This window comes from Tiliqua scincoides, chromosome 3, assembly GCF_035046505.1.
Source record: "Tiliqua scincoides isolate rTilSci1 chromosome 3, rTilSci1.hap2, whole genome shotgun sequence".
In the NCBI taxonomy this organism is placed as follows: Eukaryota; Metazoa; Chordata; class Lepidosauria; order Squamata; family Scincidae; genus Tiliqua; species Tiliqua scincoides.
In genome coordinates, this window is record NC_089823.1 from 63,782,441 (window position 1) to 63,804,460 (window position 22,020).

A 22,020-nucleotide genomic window follows, 5' to 3' on the forward strand; every position below is an offset into this window, starting at 1 on the left:
GACATCAGAAGCATTCATTTCAAAATCATCATACCATGAATATTCATCATTTTTCAATAACTGCATTGCTTTATAATTTGAATTCAAACAGCTTCCTTCCCTCACTGAAAGTCCCTGAGATATTCTTATCTCTCCAATGGTTTTTTAAAAAAGCTTCTTCCAGTCAAGACAGTGGATGTTATGATTCTAAGTCTAAACCAGCAATTTTCAACCACTGTGCCACAGTACATTGGTGTGGTACAAATGGGCTGCAGGTGTGCTATAGAAGTTTAGGGGAGGTTATATATTGATAGGGCTGTTTGGGGACTGTGAGACCCCGACTGGCAGTGTGGTGTGCCTTGTTGATTGTCAAAAAATGGACGGTATGCCTTGTCAATTTTAGTGCCTTGTCAGTGTGCTGTGAGATGAAAAAGGTTGAAAATCACTGGTCTAAACGATTATCCAGTGCTGGATAAATACAGCAGAATTGAAAACAAGGCAAGGTGATGCAGACACACAGATAAAGGCAGAAGACCCTTTTATTTCGCATAGACAAAATGCAAAGAGTGTCTCATTAAAATAATATAAAAAAGAAAATGCTGAAATGAAATTGATTTTCCCCCTTCCCCACGTCACTGACTGACAGCACTCATCCTAATTAACAATGAAAGAAAAAATAACTGATCAAGGACCCATTTTCTAGTTTTAAAAAAAGTGTGCAAAACATGACAAAAGGCTTTTTGCCTCCTCAAATAAATATCCCTGTTCAATTCACAGAGGGTGATTTTTATTATTATTACTGTTTTCCTTCTTCTTAGTTGTGTGTGATGTAATTCCCAGTTTAAAATATTTTATTTAGTCCCCATGCACTTTGTAGAAAATCAGTAAAAACGCAAAAGCTTGTGAATATCAGAAAAACTGGACTTCCTTTTCCCAAAAAATTCAGAGGTCCAGTCAGATGAAGTTCACACTCAGACAGAAAAAAAGCAGGAGAGTCTTTGCACTGTCTGCTAGTTGCATTGTTGTCCCAAATATTTTGGCAATCTTCTTCTTTAATTATAAATATTGGAATTCAATAAAAAAGGTAGCTTTGATTGGAATTTGTTTTTTATAATTGTTAAATATTTACAGCCACTGTCCAGCCATGCTGTTTTTGTTATACCAGGGTGTACGATTTTGCGTAAGGATTGTTTCCTTTCAAATGGCCCCGGGAGTCCAGCAAGGATTCTTGGGAGCTGCTCATTTTAGCTGCCTGTCCCAGCTCAGTTCCTTCTCGCTGAGGTAATGTTGCTACGGCACCAGGTTGCCATGACTGTACTTCTCTACTTGTGGATGGAGTCTCCATAGGTATTGGCTCCAAGACTGTGGGACGCTTCAAGGTTCGGCTTTTCTGAGGTTCCAGACAGGTTTGTCCTAAGCTCATGTCTCTGCTAGTGCCTGGAACTCCTCGGTTTAACAAAAAGTCCATTCTAAGATACGGTGGCAAATGTATGAGGTCACCTGTTAAGGGAAAAGGTAAAAAAGAAAAAAGATAAGCATATATAGACACACTTAATTATCATCATGAAAAGCACGAACAGTATAATCCTATACAAGGAAATGTCCAGGCACACTTATTTGGAAGTGAACTCCACTGAACACAGGACAACTTACTTCTGAGTAAACATACACAGGATACTGAGTTTCAATGTTTGGCAAGAGATGCTGAAACAGACCACTCCCCACACAATTATGAACCATATGGAAGCAACCCCTGCCTTGTTTTCCAATATTAACCTAAAGAAATGAAATCTGAGAACACCTGAAATTTAGTTTGCTGCAGAGTTTGCATGCAAAGAACTGTGATAAAAGAATGCTTTTTAATGAGAGGGAAGGCCAGGATGATCTCTCCTCACTGAGGTGTTGTGCTTACAGTGATTTTCAACCTTTTTCATCTTGCGGCACACTGGCAAGGCACTAAAATGGTCAAGGCACACCACCAGCTTTTTGACAACTGACAAGGCACACTGTACTGTCAATGGGGGCTCACATCCCCAGTGGTCCTATTGATAAATGACGCTCTCTCCCAAATTCCCGAGGCACACCTGAGGACCATTCGTGGCACACCAGTGTGCCACAGCACAGTGGTTGAAAATGGCTGGCTTACAGAAAGAGGCTGAACCATAATCCAAATTGCATCAGGTAGTAATATACTCATTCATCTTAATTCTAAGTAGATGCATTTAGGCCTGGGGTTTTAAACTGAAGAAAAAAAATACACGGAGGCTGATCAAGCACCTGGTAGGCTGTAATACAGCTGTTTTCAAACTCTCTAAGAGAGTTTGCACTGCTGTAAGTCCTTGTGGGGACAGGGTGGGAGGCAGCAGGGGCGGGGGGAAGGCAGCGACATGATCCCCAGGATTGCGTCGCTCAGGGGGACTGCAGGGACTGGGATCGCTCCACTCTTCACTTCTAACAAGCTGGGGAGCCCTGCTGATGCTTGCGCAGGGCTCCCCGCACCCCAGGACAGCTGCTGCAGGCACTGGTGAGTGCATCCCAGTTCCTGCAGCCCCCCTGAGCGACACAGCCCTGGGATCGCATTGCTGCCTCCTCCCTGACTCCCCTCTGCCCCTGCCCTCGCCCCCTAAGGGGAATGAGGTCAAGGTCTTCAGGCTGGGGTGTTGTGATGCCCCAGTTTGAAAACCACTGCTGCAATACATGACGGATAGACTGGTTTGGTTTGGCGAGTCACAGCCTCTGCAGTTCCAATTAGAATATAGTTGAGACTAGGGTTATTTCATATATTTTCAGTTACAAAAGTAGCTCTTATTGAAACCAAATGGATCAATCCCCGCAATTCATTCATTAATGTTTTAAAACTTTTAAAATATGCTTCTCTCCCTTGAGCATTAGCTGTCAAAAGTGCACCCATGTATAATGGAAACATGCCCAAAGTTTAAAGCACAAGACTTTCCTAATAATAGTACAGTTCTATGAACTCTTTGAAAAAGAGGGACATGAGCTCGCCTGTGCCACAAACAGGGTTTTGAGACATCGTGTTTCCCCCTTCTAAACTAACAAAACAGAAAGCTGCTCTGTATTTTAAAATAAAGCAGATTCCTTAGCTGGCTTTATAAACAACAGCAATGCTCTTGTTGTCAAAAAGATAAACCATTTCTATTCTATTCTTAATTTAACATCATAGACAGAGAAAATCACTCAGAGGGTTGGACAGAATCTGTGTTTATTCCTGCAGGCTTTGTTTGGCACCATATGCTTTATTGTAGCTAAGTTTCCAACACAGATGTATGTGAGACTATTTTTAGCATAGCGTGTGTTTCCCATCTTGGGAATAGACTAGCATTCTGTAGCATTAACATAAGGGTACCAATTGAAAACAGAATGGTAAGTGCCTGAGGGGCTTGCAATCAGCAGTTTATATTCCTCCAGTTTTTTTCACCTTAAAACACAACGGATGCAGAAAAGTCACTTTACTAAAACAGAAATGCAGGCACCCCAGGGTGACCATGTGGAACTATGGCACTCAGGGATATGGACCAGAGGGGAGCTCAATGTTGTCAGAGTGGGAAAGTAATGACAGGTAGCATGGAATCCCCATAAGGCTTCTTTTTCTTTGAGAAGTCAGGGAATAGCAAGATGGAGGGCATGTCTACACTATAGACTTAAACTGGGCTACTCATCCCCAAGGAATTCTGAAAACTGTAGCTCCATGATGCGGACACCTGTAAATTACAATCCTCAGTCTTCTTAAGGTGACGCCATTTACAGACAGCAGTGTTTTCCATGGTTGATTTGGTCCTATGAACAGCAACCTTGAGGAAGAGTTTCCAATGATGGTGAGCATTTCAAACAACAGTTGCTGTTTTGGAGTCCTGCCATCTTATCATTTCCACTAGGCCTCAGCTGTTGCACAATAGGTTGTTATTCCTTGAGACACACAAGTTGCATTGAAAAGATCAGTTGGAGTATGAACTAGTTAATGTTTAACAAAAGACTGTACGGCTAACAAACTATACCCAATAAACATGGTCGTTACACCTGAAAACAAATCCTGTATATACATGTTGTTTGGAGAATTTTCCATGCACAAAATATTTAGCAACCCAATCCTACCTAAATCCCCTCTGCTGATGCAGCCGCATCACCAGAGCACCTGTTCCATCCTGCAGGGGGGCAGTTAGCAGGCCTCCTCCAGGAAAGGGAACATTTGTTCCCATACCAAGGGGTAAGCCTTCAAGCTCTCGGGCCCCGGTTACCAAAATCTACGGATAAGCAAGTCTGCAGTTTTTGATCCCTTAAAGCCCTTGGAAATCCACTCAGAAGTGAAGTTTCTATGCCTTTAGAAGGCTTCCCCAGCCCTCCTAATGCCTTTAAAAAAAATTAACTTCTGGTTTTCATATGAAAACTAGACATTTTGCCTCCAAAGGGCATTTAGAAGGCCGCAGAACCCACAGGCAGACATGTGCGGCCTCTGAGGGCTTCAGAAAGCCCTCTGGAGGCAACTGGAGCAGAGCTCTGGCCACCTTTGGAGAGTTCAGGTTGAGCCAGATCTGTGGAAAGAAATTCTGTGGATAAGTAGGCTCAACCTATACTGCAGCTTGTGCCCCATACACAATATGAACACATGAAATTTGTGTTCAAGTGAACTGATTATAGTTGTTCGGAACTGTTTGTAAGCATATAGTCTTTTCCTAAACATTAAGTAATGAATAATTCAATTATATGCATGGCTTTGACAACATACAGATTGGTTTGTGCTGACAAAGCTACAGCATCCTTCCTGTGTGAGGCAGAAGAGCCATGGACATCCTATCAAACTGCCTATCAAATCTAATCAATCCTATCAAATCAAGTTGTAATCTCTCCATAAGAGGTTTCTGCTACATTTCAAGTATTTTGAGTTATACCTGTGTGGTTGCTGAAATGCCTTTAGGATTGTGCATAGGTAATCTGTCCCCATCCTACTTCATACTATGCTACTCTCTATTTCAGTGCACAATATGTAAAAAAAAAGTTTGTTGCTGGCTTGGCAGTACTATTATTATTATTAACAGTATTTATATACCGCTTTTCAACGAAAAGTTCACAAAGCGGTTTACAGAGAAAATCAAACAAACAACTAATGGCTCCCTGTCCCAAAAGGGCTCACAATCTAAAAAGATGCAAAAGAACACCAGCAGACAGCCACTAGAAGACACTGCTGGGGTGAGGAGGGTCAGTTACTCTCCCCCTGCTAAAAAGAGGACACCCACTTGAAAAAGTGCCTCTAACCAAACTCTACTAAAAAAATGATCAGGGTCAGATTATAGGCCTGATCAAACATAGCCATTTCTGCTCATATGCTAGTAGTGCATCATTTATTACACCCATCTTTATGGTGCTTATAGATGATGTAACAATTCAAAAGATTATGGAAAAAAAACCCACACAACTTAAACAACCTACTGAAAAGGACACATTTCACATATCTTTCTTCTTTCCTTCTGTCAGGGTTAGTCATCCAGTGAAATGAAATAAATTTTTGATTTGATGGCACTAAGGACGCTTCTAAGTGAGGAAAAATGATTACAGGGTTCCTGACATTTCAAGTCAAGCTGGGTCTTCCATAGAGACATCCATCGGGCTCTCCCCCCCCCCTCTTTTACAGGCACAGCTATGGCAGAAACTCGCTAGATTTTCAGTTCTTATAATTGAAAAGATACCCATTTCTCTATACGGAAGATTTATCAGAGCCTGCTAAAAGACAATTCAGTCAAATGATAATGTTTCTAGGCAAAGTCTTAAGTAATAAGATGCTCCACTGCCTTTGATGCTCTAATTACCTCTTTTCAGTGGTGTGTGGGCTTTATTAGTAATGAAAGCAAACCTTTCAACTCAAGAGCACTGAAAATAAGTGTGCTTAATAATTCATGAACTGAGGCTTAATTACTACAAAAGCTATTCAGAAATGATGCTTTTCTAATATAACTTAGAATAGCAGCACAAACTGTTTGGAATTTTTTTTTTTAAACTTGAAATTTTCAGCAATAATACTCCATTCAATAATAAATTTTGTAGGCCTTAGCTCACCTTCACGTTAACATCGGCTTTCCATTAGGCTTCAGCCAGTCGACAATAGTCAATGAACCGCATTTCTTAGTCCCCAAATATTTTTCTGCTGTGTGATGAGGAATGCTCCATAAAAATTGGAAAAGTTTTATTAAACAAGAAATGAATTCAGCCTGGGAGTATATTCTTCGTTACGCTTATTCCTAATTGGTTGGGGAGCATATATGTGCAATGAATGCTGTTTATATCATTCCTTGCCCAATCCAGGTGCTGGGGCTGCACATGTACCACTTGGTTTGAAAATCTGTGAGAGCGACCAATTGGCTGTTTGAGAGATAGCAGTTGGTAAGCAAAAGGGCTGACTGTCTGATGAGGCCAAATCCGTGCAGTCTTGCTGCTGGATGCATTCATGTACACTTGGGTCATTTGGGTGGGATCATGTTATTCAAAGTATTGTAATTCCTGAAATAAGTAACATTAAACAATAAATATGTAAAATTGATCACCTCCTGCTACAGTTTACCTGAGATGGTCAGCAGAGCATACCTTTGGAACAATCCACTTTTTTCACAGAAGGAACATGTTACTGTGACAAATGCACATTCCTCATTAACATTTTTGCCATGTTAATGGTTTACATCACAAGAGAAGACATTTGTAGATTACTATCAATGATAAGCATGATGTGCTTGGCATGGGGACAGGAGCATTATGGGACAGGGTGGGAACCCTGTGTTTTACTTCATAAATCTGAGAGTTCACTCCTATGCCCACTACCTCCTGTGCTGGATCTGCCTCCCATATAGCAGTCAGTACCAGTTGCAAAAGGTGCTCCAGTAGTGTCAGCAAGGAAGGCCTGCGCCTTTCTGCCTGCTCCAGCTTCTCCCACTACTTGCTGGAGCAAGTAAGTCACCTGGAGGGTGAGAGGGGTGGGGGAGGGCAGAACGAGGGTGGGAAGGGAGTAAAATGGAACGGGGCAGAGTGGGGTATGGGCATATAACTTATAGATGGCAACTACACATGAATACATTTTGGGGCATTTGGAAGTCTTCCTTAGAGATTTATAAATAGGTTGCTTATTAATATGTCTTGTTATCTTTATGTATGTGATTTATGTTATGTGTTTTTTCCTTTGTATTCTTTTTTCTTCTTTTGTTCTGTTTTTATTCACTAATGAAAGAGAAGGGGGAAAATGAACGTGTCAGTGGGAGTTCAGTTGTATTAGATTCAACCTTGCTACAGATTAGCTGGGTTTTTGTCCTCTCTCAATAGTTCAATATTAATGCAGACGCAGAGTTGCAGAAACTTGCGAAAAAGAACCTTCCTGTGTAAAATCAATATGAACTCCAGAATTGAATCTTGGAAAAATTCTGAATAAATCATGAAAGAATTATAGAAGAGGCACAGTATACTAGAAGCTCTGTTCCCATTCTTGGCTCGTCAGGCAAGCTGGTTCATATATTTTTAAGAGGACATGCCGAAACCGATCTTCCAGTCACTCGATAAAGAAAACATATTAAACTTATCACTCATGTACCCTACATTTTACTAGCTTGCTGATGACTGCCTACACTGAATGGAAATTCTTTAATAATGCAAAATGTCACAGGAAGCTCATTTACCACTAGAGTTAATTTGAGAACAGAAGAAGCCTTGTAGTGTATTCCAGGAATAAGCATGGGTTAAAAATTCAGTAAGGTAAATATATCAGCCTAACACTTCATATGTACTGCACTAGAATTCACCCCAACCCACCAGTCACTACAAAACAATACTTGATACTCCTTGTCACATCTCAGCCTCCTGACCAAAGGGCAGCAATGCTACTCTGGCAGGCAGGGCAGAATCCCTTAACACATGCAATATTTTATGGGTCTCTCAGCTGTTTGAGCCACAAAGATTGGCAGGACACCTAGGACATCTTGTCAGTTTCTGAACTAAGCTGGTATTCATGCAGATAATGTGAAAAACCAGCACACTTTGGATACAGCCACTTCTGGGACACCAACAGCACTTTTTCTAGCTGCAATCATTGCTGACCATTGAATCCATGTCTGCCTGCTGTTCACACAGATGAACAGCAAAAAAGAGCAAAAAGGTTTCACTGCTTCCAAGTACATAAAATGTTTTTTTTCCCCCAAGACCTGTCTAAACATTATGTATGGTGGCAGAATTGTTGCAACCACATGGCCAAAAGATCTAGATCAGTGGTATCCAAACTGGAGATTGACATGCAATGAAAACTCCCTCCCCGTCCTGAATAGTGCTTACCATTCTGCTGCTTGTTTGTCACTTGATCTGGGCATAGGAATGCTCTGGGCAGTTGTGTCTGTACCCCGGATATCCTGGTGCAGAGCCTGCTTGGACGTTGGTGCATAGACACAACTGCTGAGAGCATCCCAATGCCCAGATTGGGTGATGAACAAGCAGCAGAACGGTAAGCAGTGCTCACAGGGAGGTGGGATTTTGGTGCACGCCAGATCTGGCCCATGGGTCAGGGTTTGGTGAGCCCTGATCTAGATGCTACCTCTACTGTATCCAAGCAGCCATCTTCATCTGGGTCGTAAGTAAATTCCATAATTGTTAGGTTGGCATGAACTGACAAATGTTCAGAAGCTGACCTAACATTCTTGGTGCAACTCTTCTAAATAAAGTGTGTTTATATAGAAGTTATAACAACTGTGTCTACTTAAGTCCAGCAGTGAACAGATCTGATGGGTATTGACAGAGTATGTTGCATTAGTTTTGCTAATTAATCCACTGGGGCGAAGAGTTCAGGCTCTCATATTCAAGCTTAGAACATTCTAGCTGTAGCAACCAAGGGCTCAAAATTAAGGGAAAATGTATGAGGAGGGTAATTAGGGCTTGCTCCAGGGCTTTCTGTCTCTTGGCTATGTGCCTCCCACACACTTCACCATCTGCCTTATCTCACTTTTACCTCCAACCTCACCTCGTCTGGTCCATGACAAACCCTCATATTCACCTCTCCATCCAATCTCAGATGATGCTAGCTTCTGAGGAAAGAAGAAATTAAATGTGATGTGGTTCCTGGGCAGCAGTGTTCATTAAAAGATGGTGAGAAAACCCATCAATTGGCTGTAATAAGAGCTGCCTGCCTGCATGCAGGGTTAAAATCTCAGAGGAATAGGACAGAATAGGACTGGTCTCTCTCTCTCTCCTCCCCCCCTCCCACTTCTTAGAGCCTCATAACAGTTCCTCTCTCTCTTTCTCTCCCTGCTAAAAGCCTTCAATCTCATGTACCTATTTCAAAGCTTCCTGCTGAATTGCCTTCTTTTGGCTTACTGGGAAGGAAATTCAGTTTAGCACAGACGAATTCCATTGCTTTCTCTCGTCTCCAGTTAGCTGCATTTGATGGCACTTTCTTCCCTGCAGAAAGCCTCCACATTTCTGCAAACAGGAGTTATTTACAAGTATGTTTTTCATTTGCAACCATTTAGAGCTCTGTAACTAATCTCCTAAGCAAAGTAACTGAAAGGAAACATGCCTTTTCTTTGTTTGCTGATACAGGTCTGACCCCCCTACCCACGGATTCATAACCCGCAGATTTTAACTAACCCTGGGTTCCAAACCTATGGTGGAGGGCTGGAGTTGAGCTCCTGGAGATGATTGGAGTGAGCCCCCTGAGGTTTTTTCATGAAAAAGCGCCCTTTAAACACCTCTGGGGGCATTTCTGAGACCCATAGAGGCCGAGTATGACTTATATGGGCTCCAGAATGGCTCTAAATGTGCCCAGAAACAAGTTCCAGTCATGTCCAGAGGTTTCTTGGACCACAACTCATGAATTTAATTATCTGTGGGTTTTGGTATCCGCAGGGGATCTGGGAATGGATCCCCCATGGATACTGAGGTCCAACTGTATTCTTTAATAAACTCTATCTTCTTTTGAAAACGTCTCGTGGTTACTGATACTTAATTTTGAAGCATTTTAAGGTTGTTTGCACCGTTCACCCGTATCAACAATTCCAAAACACTGCTAAATTTGACCTCTCACTCCAGAAAGTATTGCTAATTCCCCCAATTTGGTTCAATTTCAGTTATTTTATGTACATGACATGTGTAGGAAGACACGTATATGTGTGAATGAGTAGTGTTGGCAACACTAACTAGCCAGACTTCCTGTTAGGCAGTTTTATGTTGTTCTGGACCTAAACTTCTAACAAGAGTCAATAGTCTACCAGAGTCTCTCTGGTAGAGTTTGAGAGCCTGTAAGTCCTTGCATGGGTGGGAAGAAGGCAGTGAGGGTGGGGGGAAGGCAGTGGTGCGATGTCCAGCATCATGCTGCTGTGGAGAGACGTAGAGGTGTGCTTCCACTCACCCCCACTTGCAGCAGCCTCCTGGGGGTCGGAAGAGCCCAGCACCAGGCACAGCAAGACTCTCTACGCAGTGCAGACCCCTGCAGAATGTGATCGCAACCACCTCCTGTTTTTCGATTGCAAAACCAAAAGTGGTCGCGATCACATGCTGCAGGGGTCTGCGCTGCATGGACAGCCTTGCTGAGGCTGGGCTCCCCGAACCCCTGGGAGGCTGCTGCAGGCGGGGGTGAGTGGAAGCATGCCCCTGAGCCCTAATCAGAGGCGCAATCCAGGGGATTGTCTTTGCCTCCCCCCTGCCCCTTAAGGGGGCAGAGACCAGGGCTGTCAGGCTGGGGCGTCGTGATGCCCCAGTTTGAGAACCACTGGCATAGTAAAAAGAAAAACACTGGAGGTACAAGACCAGTTATAGTAATCATACCTGTAACTGACCCAAGGACCTTATGAACCATGTGCCTCAGTTACCATTTCTATGGAAACAATTGTTGCCGAGTACATATCCTGTGACAGTCTTCCTACAAGTTATGTCTCATCAAAGCAAGATCACATTCTTTACTTGCTGCAACAGATTAACAGAGCATTTGTCAGGTCAGTTCAAGGCCCAAATTCAGGGCAAGTTACATTGGATTGGGCTGTGTATGATTACTGATAAACCGATCACTTGGTTTGGCATTGACTTTGTATTATCAGAGACTTGGAAATTATATACAGATATGAGAGAGAGAGAGAGAGAGATTTAAACGGAATCCTCACATTAAACTGTCTACAGTATTGCTTGAAGTTTCACATTTAAAGGGAAACAGTGAAAGTTTAGTTTCACTGTCAATGCTGAAAAATGATCACATTTTTCAATCTGCTTTAATAATGTTTTCAGGACAAATTTTTTCCCCAAAGGAAAAAAGAATGTCATTTCTTTGTTCCACACTGTAATGCATCTGAATATATAGATATTTTAAATTGAGCAACGCCTGGCATGGAGGCTGAAATACATAAACAGCAGGAAGACAAAATACAAAACCAGAACAAAATCCAAGACAAGAAGTCTGCCAGGCACTCCCTATTGAGTGACAAGAGGAGTTAAATCCTAGCAGATGGCAGGAATGCAGGTGTCCAGAGACAGAGGAGATAAAAAGCCATAGCCTGTAGTCTGAGCAGACAGTCAGATCCAGGACCATAGTTCCAATGGTTTGAAGGGTCTAGTTAGATGAAACTGACCTAGATAGGCTAGGAAGTCAATTAGGAAGCAGTGAGAGGTTGTCTAGAATGAAGGAATGCAGCAGGTCTTGGAGCTATACAGCAGGAAGCAAGCTGGGTCACCTGAAGCCATACAAAAATTCTGCTGCTGTCCCTTCATGGATGCATGGGCAACCCCATCACTCACCTCCACTTCAATTTAGGAAAGGGTAACAGCCCTTTTTGCCTGTCCACCCTCTCCTCTGCTTAATTTTAGAAGCGGAAGAGGAGAAGAGGCAGTGGTGCCACCATTACCTGCTCCGCTTCACATGCCAACCCAGCCAACCTGTTTCCTTTGCCCTTGCCAGGAATGGGCACTTGACTTGTGTTGACTCATCAAGCAAAAATACTGTTTCTGACCACTCAAGTCATGGACATAACTGATCCCAACTTGAATCACGACCAGGGGTCGGTGACTCAGAAAAAGAGTTGGGAATCATAATGACTCATGTCCAGACTCTTTTGTGTGTTTGTTCTTGTGTATGTCACCTTCCTTTCTTTTGTGCATTTTTTTCTCAAGGACTCACAACTCGAAATGACTCAGACCTGTGACTCAAAGAACTTGAAATTTTTTCAAGTGAAGTCACGACAGGCGCACACCATGGCTCACGAGCTGAGTTTCTGGGTCAGTGACTCACAACTTTACTCAGGTGGAGTGACTGGAGCACATCCCTGGCCCTTTCTCTGCTGCTCTATACAGAACAGTGAAGAGGGGCCAGGACAAGGAAGCCAGGAAAAGTAGATGTGTTGTGGTACTTGTCCAGCTTCCTTGGTCTACCCTGCTCTGGATTCTGTTCAGAGAGTGGGTGTCAAAGGGCAATTTTCACAATGGAGAGAGGTGAAAAGCGATGTGCCCCAAGGATCTGTCCTGGGTCCGGTGCTTTTCAACCTCTTCATAAATGACCTGGAGACAGGGTTGAGCAGTGAAGTGGCTAAGTTTGCAGACGACACCAAACTTTTCTGAGTGGTGAAGACCAGAAGTGATTGTGAGGAGCTCCAGAAGGATCTCTCCAGACTGGCAGAATGGGCAGCAAAATGGCAGATGCGCTTCAATGTCAGTAAGTGTAAAGTCATGCACATTGGGGCAAAAAATCAAAACTTTAGATATAGGCTGATGGGTTCTGAGCTGTCTGTGACAGATCAGGAGAGAGATCTTGGGGTGGTGGTGGACAGGTCGATGAAAGTGTCGACCCAATGTGCGGCGGCAGTGAAGAAGGCCAATTCTATGCTTGGGATCATTAGGAAGGGTATTGAGAACAAAACGGCTAATATTATAATGCCGTTGTACAAATCGATGGTAAGGCCACACCTGGAGTATTGTGTCCAGTTCTGGTCGCCGCATCTCAAAAAAGACACAGTGGAAATGGAAAAGGTGCAAAAGAGAGCAACTAAGATGATTACGGGGCTGGGGCACCTTCCTTATGAGGAAAGGCTACGGTGTTTGGGCCTCTTCAGCCTAGAAAAGAGACGCCTGAGGGGGGACATGATTGAGACATACAAAATTATGCAGGGGATGGACAGAGTGGATAGGGCGATGCTCTTTACATTCTCACATAATACAAGAACCAGGGGACATCCACTAAAATTGAGTGTTGGGTGGGTTAGGACAGACAAAAGGAAATATTTCTTTACTCAGCGTGTGGTCGGTCTGTGGAACTCCTTGCCACAGGATGTGGTGCTGGCGTCTAGCCTAGACACCTTTAAAAGGGGATTGGACAAGTTTCTGGAGGAAAAATCCATTATGGGGTACAAGCCATGATGTGTATGCGCAACCTCCTGATTTTAGGAATGGGTTAAGTCAGAATGCCAGATGTAGGGGAGGGCACCAGGATGAGGTCTCTTGTTATCTGGTGTGCTCCCTGGGGCATTTGGTGGGCCGCTGTGAGATACAGGAAGCTGGACTAGATGGGCCTATGGCCTGATCCAGTGGGGCTGTTCTTATGTTCTTATGTTCAGTGGCACCTGTATCCTCTCTTGTAATGCCTGCAGTTCCTTCTTCTAACTAGCAGCCCTTGTGGTATAAGGAATGGGAAAATGATACTTGGCCATAGGGGCTTCCTATTTGATTCTTATAGGTTATGACATAATTCTAAAGGAGAAGTATTTAAGGAGATATAAGTTTTTTCCCACCAGGTAATTAAGCTGGAAATAAAGTGGGGTTTTAATCCTATCTTGTGCTGCAACAGGCAGGCCAGTGGGCCTGCAATGTATCCAGCGCAGGTTTGGGGCTGTCTGAGGCTTGGCCTTAGGCAAGGGGAAACTTTTCCCCCTTACCCTGGGGAGAGCCACGGCAGCTCCAACGGATCTATTCAGATCAGACTGTCCTGGGCCGACCAGGAACCGGACTAGGATTCAGCATAAGTGACCTTGCCTCATGCTCCCAGCCCACCCACTCCCAGGAATGCCCAGCGGCTGCCCTCACCTGTCCCAAAATGCCTCCATGGGCTGGCGCAAAGGACTTGCACTGGGCCATCTGCTGGTCTGGATTGTTCCCTTAATCTATTATTTGTTTAAATCTGAAGGAAACAGGGATGAAAGACATTCATATATTAGTGAAATTGGGAGGACTAAAGTTGAATTAGGGCACAATCCAGAGGCACTCTTGGGCTGAAGCAAGTCCTTGAGAAGAAGCTGGGCTGGCGCTCTGAGAAACACCAGCCTGCGGAGGCTGATGGAAGCCTCTGTGCCGGCGTCTTCCTTGACTCTTGCGTCGGCTCGGCTGGGCCAACACAAGGAGAAATGGTAGGTGGGGGGGAGGTGGGAGGGAGGCATTCCTAGGTTATCTAATTCTCAGGAAAGGCTTTGGAGAGGGGGGAAGGTTCCCTTGCTTGAGCTTCCTTCTGCTCACACAACTCATGGTATAATCTCTGAAATATTATTGCAAGAAAACCAAAAGGAAACAATATATTTGTGCTACCTCACAGTGCAATCTCAATGTTTACAATATTGTGGCAACCTCTTTTCTTTTACTAAAATGGTAATTAACACACATACTTACCTATACCAAATTCCTTCATATAAGTAATATTTGCAATTTTGTTTATACTCAGTTAACTGAATCTTCAGATATCTCATGGCACTGATTTAATTAGATGTTTATATTCAAATTACTCTGAGTATTAGATAATATATCCAAATAGCTGCAAAACATCTGAATACATGTTCTATGTTGATACATCTGTTAAAGAAGCTACAAGGTACAACATTTAAACATATCCTTGTTAAATAAATAAGAGAAAAATTAGTCAAATAATATAAGACACAGGGATGTAGAGACTCAAGAGATTTTGCTAAATTTTAACACTGACACAGTGAAAAGCCTCTAGATCAGTTAGAGCATGAGTTTTCAAACTTTCTAACACCAGGACCCACTTTTTAGAATGTGGGAATTGTGCGACTTAATATCACTGATATGTTCCAGATAACAAGTAATGCATTTTGTATTATATCCATTAAATTATAATTAAAGCATATTTTAAAATCAGTTGTGAGGTGGAAACACAGAAGAGTAATTTCAAAATCAGGAAGTCTTTAGAAGTTTTTCCTCCCACCAAGTCTAATGTTTGGAGATTTCCAGGTTTTTTTCCCAAAGACTCCTTCATACTCAGTTCATTCTTGTTTGAAGTTCCACCACCCACTCTGCTTGATATTTCACTTGCCTGCTCATATCATTGTCTCAGTACCAGAACCCATGCTTCACAATTCCTTTGTGAAGCAAAAACTGACAGTCTCACAACTTGCTGTTAGAATCTTGGGGCAGTTTGTGAATGTTGTCCTGTAATGTTGAGGAGGTAAAATAAATGCCCTTAATGATATGGATACTGTATATATATTAGTGCTCATTGGTCTTCTCTAGTACAACTCCTACTCTTCCTAAATGTTGATAGTAATTGGAAAAGGAAATCAATACCTCTTTCACCACACAAATGTCCTGGGGTGATTCTTCACTGCCAGACAACATGCACTGAAGTAATGTTTATATCAAAGATTCACAGACACAGAAGCAACTGAGGTAATAACAAAACAGGACTGACATTTAATTGGGAAATGCTTGGAGATGACAAGTCATGTGAACTGCAACTGCAGCAAATATAACACGACTGTTCAGGCAGCATATAGTAGCATATGACAGATGGCACTTAGGAAAACTCGAGAAGAATCAACACTCCCTTCACATTTACATTATACCTCACTCCTCATTTTGCAACTTGGAGCTGTATCTTTTTTCCCCTCTTCAAACGGAGTAACAGTATAAAAGAAAATGGAAAAATTAGTGGCTTAAGAGAATACCTAGGAACAAGATTTTTATTTTAGAGCTGGTGTGGTGTGGTGGCAAGAATATAGGACTAGAGCCATGGAGACCTGGCTTGAAATTCCCAATCACTGAGTGACTTTGAACAGGTGTTTTCTCTTAGTCTAATTTACCTCTCAAGTAGTGGATAAAATGGAGAACCATGTACACTTTCCTAAGCTCCCTGAGGAAGGATGGGATATAAATCATGCTATTAAAACAAATAAATGGAATACTCAGTGGTTCATTAGGACCAGTGGCTCCAAAAATATTTACCATTTTCTCAGTAATTTTTAACAGCACTGAAGGTAGGTGGAACTTCAAATTAATATTTGAAATCATATTTTTCTTTCATTGCACAGAGCAGTCTCTTTATAGTTATAATCACTTAACGCTACAAAATAAAGCGTTCGCCCTCTACCGCTCACTTCCATTTTGGGGCCAGATAACTCAAGTCTCCTTTATTGGCCTTTAAAAGCAATTACTAGACAAATGCATACACTGGCATAACATATAAAAATAACTATTGCTAAAGAAAGATAAGGAAACTTTTAGAAGTTTTAAAACTGTTTAGAAATTATGGCTCCATAGCCACGAGACTCTAGAGTAAGGGAAGGAAGTATTGCTGGCACTCTGACTTGGCTACATGGCAATGCTATGAAACTTTCCCCCTTACCCAGGGAGAGCCGCAGCGGCCCCAATGGGCCAGCTCAGACCTGTGCCACCTCATAAGGTAGCGCAGATCTGAGAAAAATGGAGAAGCCAGGAGCCACTCTGCACTGTCTGGGAATGGGAGCTAGGATAATTGCCGGGTCCTTGCCCCTCTTCCCAATCTCTGCCCACCCGCCCACAGGTCTGTCCACTGCCCATTCTTCCCCACCCGGAAACATCTCCTCCCTGCCCTCCACCTGCCCCCTGCCCCCACGGAGGCTGGATTTGATCTCCGCGGGTTAGCACACCTCTGCGTTGGTGAAGCAAACTTCCATGGAGCCGCAAACGTGCCTTACAGCATGTTTGTTACACTTCTGAGCTGGCGCAAAGGACTTGTTAGGCACAAAGGACAGGATTGTGCCCTCAGAGGTTGTCAAGAGGTTTTAGGAAGGGAAGTGAGGAAGTTGGGAACACAGGTGGTGCTTTTAGCTACCATTCCTGACAAAGGTCAAGGCATAAGAAGAGAAAGCAAGATCCTGGCAGCAAACAGCTGGCTACAAAGATGGTGCTGGGAAATTGCTTTGGTTTCTTGGACTACGTCCTACATTATGAAACACTCCTGTGAAGGGATGGGTTGCACCTCATGAGGACTGAGAGGAATGAGTTTGCAAGTCTCATCAGGAGGACTTTAAAGTACATACAAAAATGACGGGAGAACAGAACATAGAACCAAATATGGCAAGAGACAAAGGAAGAAACCAATGTGTGGAGGGCTTTATCAGAGACTCGCAAGAAACTGCACCAAGGAACCTAATAAGAGGTGATATTATCAGCCCAATTATATGGTGGAGTGGGCTGCCACACAGAGCCCATTTCGACAGCAGAACTGACTCTTGCTGTTCTGAAACAACTGCTGATAGAGCACGCAGCACTCCATCAGCGGTCATCTGGCAAGCCACAGAAGTGCCACAGTCTTGCTGCTGAACAAGGTAAGGTGGGGGTGGGGGTGGAGTGGGGGGGGACTAGGGTTCCCTTCCCTGATGAACTGGGCAGGGAGCGTGGAGGAAGAGGCAGAGAGGCTGCAGGAGGGGACAGATCTGGTAGCAATGGCATGCACCAGATCCTATGCCCTCCTTTTTGAAGTTCCCCACCCCTTTCCTCTTCTCAAACATACCCTAAAAACAATATCCATACACAGCCCCAGGGTTTATCAGGAGATAAGTGCAGTTAATTCTCATTATTCACTGGGGTTAGGATCCTGGAAAATCCAAATAATACCGAATCAGTGGATACAGAGGCATTGATCCTATGGGATCAATGGGATTAAGGGGAGGGATAGCTAACGTGCCAGCAGTAGATAACTTCAGAATAGCCACCACAAATAACTTCAGGATGGCTGTGGATGCAGCAAATCAAACTGGCTGTGGGAAGCTTCAAAATGGCAGCGGATTGCCATTATTTGATCTGCGTGTGAATTTTTTACACTGCTTTTACCTGCTGTTCTTATTCATATTTTATGCAACTGCTTTTTGATTTTTTTTTAAGCATTCTTATTCTGTATTTTACTGTAATTTTACACTGTTATAAGATGTCTTGGATGCCCCATTGTGGGGGGAATGAGGGGTAGAAATTGTTAAGCATTTGCTTATTTAAGATTTTGCACTGCTCCCATGCATCTTGTGTACTGTTTTATTGAGCATCAGAGATCAAACAAATATATGAAACAAAAATCTGCAAAGATAAATAATTTTTTATTCTTACAGCAGATGTTGAATTCAAAAATTTTTTAAGTGCTGTATGATTTATGGTGAGATAACGCAACAAGCAGCCATATTAACTGCTTTTATATTTGATTTCTTGAACCTTCTTTTCAAATTAATAGTCTATAAAGCAAAATTACATTAGGTGAATCTGCATGAAAATTTCATCCCATATTCATTTTGTCCATTAGGTAGAAACAAGAGCGAGATAGCATTGTATTGTAGCATGATGTGTTTGCAATTTTGCAAACTCTGAAGGTGTCCTAGTGCCATGATAAATAATAAGAAAAGTCAATTAACCTCAGTCTCAGCCCCAGGTAGGATAAGTGAATCAAGAAGTGCATCTCTGCACTTTCTGATTCTAAGGATGGGCAGACATTGCACTGCAACGTTATTCTGATGAATGTTCTAACATACTTTGTAATTCTTGCAAAAAGAAAAGAAAATGGTGTTAATGCTGATGTAAGAGTACAAGCAATTACAATTATTCCAAAGCTCACAGGTGCATTTTGAAAGATTAGGCACTTTTTTTTTTTTAATGCCAACGGATTTTTAGAGGAAAAGTGAATTGAGTGTTCCATATTTTTACTCAATAGTTTAAAAAGTACAGGTGGTGCCTCAGTATCTGCAGGGGTTCTGTTCCCGGAACCCCCACGGATGACAAAACCCACGGATAATGAAGTCCATGGGTCATGGCTCCCAGACCTCCAAATGTGATCAGAGCTGTGCTCCATTCGGGTATGGAGGGTGTTCTGAGGCCCAGGGAAGCTGCACATGGTTTTTGCCAAAAACTGGAAGTGCTCTTTAAACACCTCCTATCCTGCTTGACCACAGCTTCCCTGCCCCCTTTCTCTCCTTGGACTTACACCGGCGAAACTGCTGCTGCAGGTCCGAGAAGAAACATTGCAGGTCAGGAGGCTTACAGAAAGGAAAAGGGATCCACTTTTCCTTGCAAAGCCCCCCCCCCCCCCCATTCTGCCATCCCTACTGGATACAGCATGTGTCTTTTCAGCATGGCTGCACTGGTGGGGAGGGCGGAAGGATAGAATTAGGCCATAAGGCATATCACTCATTTCTAGCAAAAACAAAAAGTATTTCAATAAGACTATCTCAGGAACGGGTTTTCACGCTGCCATATACAATTGCCACAGCCCCATATACAATTGAACAAGTTGCTGCTGCACATAAAGTCAGTCTGTTGAAGCATTCAGTAATCTACACTGTTAGAGGGTGAGTAGATACTCAAACAAATGGTCGAAAGCTTTCTGAGATACGAATTTGATTTGTTGATACTGAGACTTGCATAGCACAAGGGAATTTCAATACGACTTGGAAACCATTTTCCACTAATTTTACTCGTTTTTGGCAGGCAAAAGCAATTGTGGCTCTTAACTTCAGAAATGTACTTGAATAATTAATTGTTTCATTTTTACGATATTTTACTGCTGCTTAAAAACACGAAATGCTAATTTCATGCTTGTGCAGCTTCAATTTAACTAATTTTCTTGCATGCCTAAAATTAAACATCATAAATAGTTTACAAAGACAACTGACTGCAGTGGAAACCTGGCAAATTAGAAGCCATATCTAAGAGCTCCCTGGCACAAAACACATGTGTCAAAAAATGTGTAGTTGAAACGGAAGTAGCCAGGAGATAAAGGAAGGTTATCCTTTCTTGATTGACCTCTAAAGAGAAAATAGTTTAAAATGGATTGGATGACATTGTATGATATATTACTAATTAGGCAATTACAATTGCATTTAAGATGCGGAAATTGCAGTCAGGCTTCAGAGATACAGTGTTATAAATGCACATTTTTAATAACTCCCCATATTTCAAGATATTCAAATTAAGTCAAATGAGGAATGCTAACTAGGTGTGATTATGTTGCAGCCATGTGTAATATGTATGGGAGAGGGGATACATGATTCAACAGCCTGATTCAGATGAATGAAGCTCAACTGGGAAATGGTGACAAATTGGTGGTAAATACAGACAAATCATATTTGGATACTTGAATAAATCTTCAATATGAAAAAGGTCTAAAAGCATCTCTCTCTTTATCCTATGGATCTTTTAGACTTATTGATCTTTCAAGGGCTAGTACAAAGCTACTCTGGACATTATGAAGGTTCACACATCAGCTGCAAAAACGCAGGCCACTATTCACCACATTTTGTGCACCACACTGTGCCCTAGAACAAGTTCAGAATACCCATGAAACCCTCACAGAACTCCTGTGAAAGACTTAGGGCGCAATCCAGAAGGCGCCCTTGGCCAGTGCAAGTCCCTTGTGCCAGCTGAAGAGTGTCACAGAAGTGCCATAAGGCATTTCTGCAAAGACTCTGGAGGAGAGAAAACGGCCCAAGTCCTGTTGGACCAGTGTAAAGGTAAGCCTGCGCTAGTCAAGTCAAGCTGGCCAAGAATGTTCTTTTGGTCTTAATCTTTAGTCACATTAATCATAATTGATTTGTAAGATAGACTGTAGGTTTTCCCTGTGTGTTTGCTTTTTAAAGAGAGTAGATGGCAGCTGTAGGGACCCTTGATCAAACTCAGCTTTAACCGTCCCTTCCCTCCTGTCCTGCTTGGTTGAGGTAAAGGTGGCAGTATTTTGTTGTTCTGTTATTGGAGTTGCCTCTATTCAGGGCTCACATTATCTCATACAGCAGTGATCCCCAATCTGCGAGGTGTGGCTCCTGGGGGTGGCATAGTGAATGCGGAGGGGCATCATGGGATACTCCCTGCCTGGCAGCACACCCAACACAGTGCTGGCAGTAAGAAGCTCGGCTTGGCGGGCAGAGCTCCATGCACAAGGTTTTCACTGCTGGAAGGGCCCAACTGCCCACTCCGAGCCTCTTATCACCATTTTCAGTGTTGCTTTGTGGTCTCCAACCTGGAAATGACTGAATATTGCATCATTGCCACTCAGTTCCAGGTTCCGAGCATTGCATCTGCAGCATGCAGTACATCACTAGGAGGTAAGTTTGGGTAGCGCTGTCATACGGTATAAATGCTCCCCTGAACCTCACAATATCTTAGCTCTCCCTGTGTCCAATCAGCCTTCACCACACTGACAATTCTGCCCCCAGAATTTTCAATGTTATCTAATGTTATGGAGTGATTGTTTTCCCCATGGCTGCAGCAAGAGGCAACAATTTTCAATGTTATTGAAATGCTCAGGCTGTGTCCAGACAGCTTCCATTGTTTGTTTGACTGATGACTTCACAGCTGCACCTGCTTCAAAGGCAGTTCATAAGTCAGATGTTTGTAGCTAGGATATCTGTAAGTCAGGGATCTTTTTTAATTAGAATCAGTGCAGTAAATTCAAACAACTGTACCAACAGTATGAACATAACATAGTGATAAATGGTGAGTTTTAACTTCAGGTTAATCATCTCTTAACAACAATACATTCTCCAATCCCCGTTGTTAAGTGAATCCATTGTTAAGCAAAGAGAACAGCAGCACAATCCTAATGGCTGAAGCATAACCACTGAACTCCTGCTTGTCTAGAGCATCCCGCTAAGCTTGATGCTTCGATCTCTGAGATCAGAGGAAGTGCGGTGTGCTCTTGCTGTTGTTCCAGCACTTGCCTCACTCCCGCCAATCTCGGAGTTCAAAGAATCACACTCAGCAGGACACTCAAAAGGCAAGCAGCAGGTTCAGCAAGAGTTCAGTGGTTCCATTTCAATGATCAGGATGTTTAAAGGCTTGCACAGTAGCTCC

The 22,020-nt window shown here is 42.8% G+C and overlaps 1 protein-coding gene across 2 annotated transcripts in view; it reads right to left on the reverse strand.

Moving 5' to 3' along the window:
* Positions 1-1,135: 1,135 nt before the first annotated feature.
* DSCAM (DS cell adhesion molecule) overlaps positions 1,136-22,020 on the reverse strand; it is a 300,249-nt gene continuing 279,364 nt past the window's right edge. The window contains exon 31 of one of the 2 annotated variants that reach the window (XM_066619665.1): positions 1,136-1,425. In XM_066619665.1, the coding sequence (XP_066475762.1) occupies positions 1,136-1,425 (290 nt within the window). Of the gene's footprint in view, positions 1,480-22,020 lie in introns of both variants that reach the window. The other variant, XM_066619664.1, reaches the window with a different exon arrangement.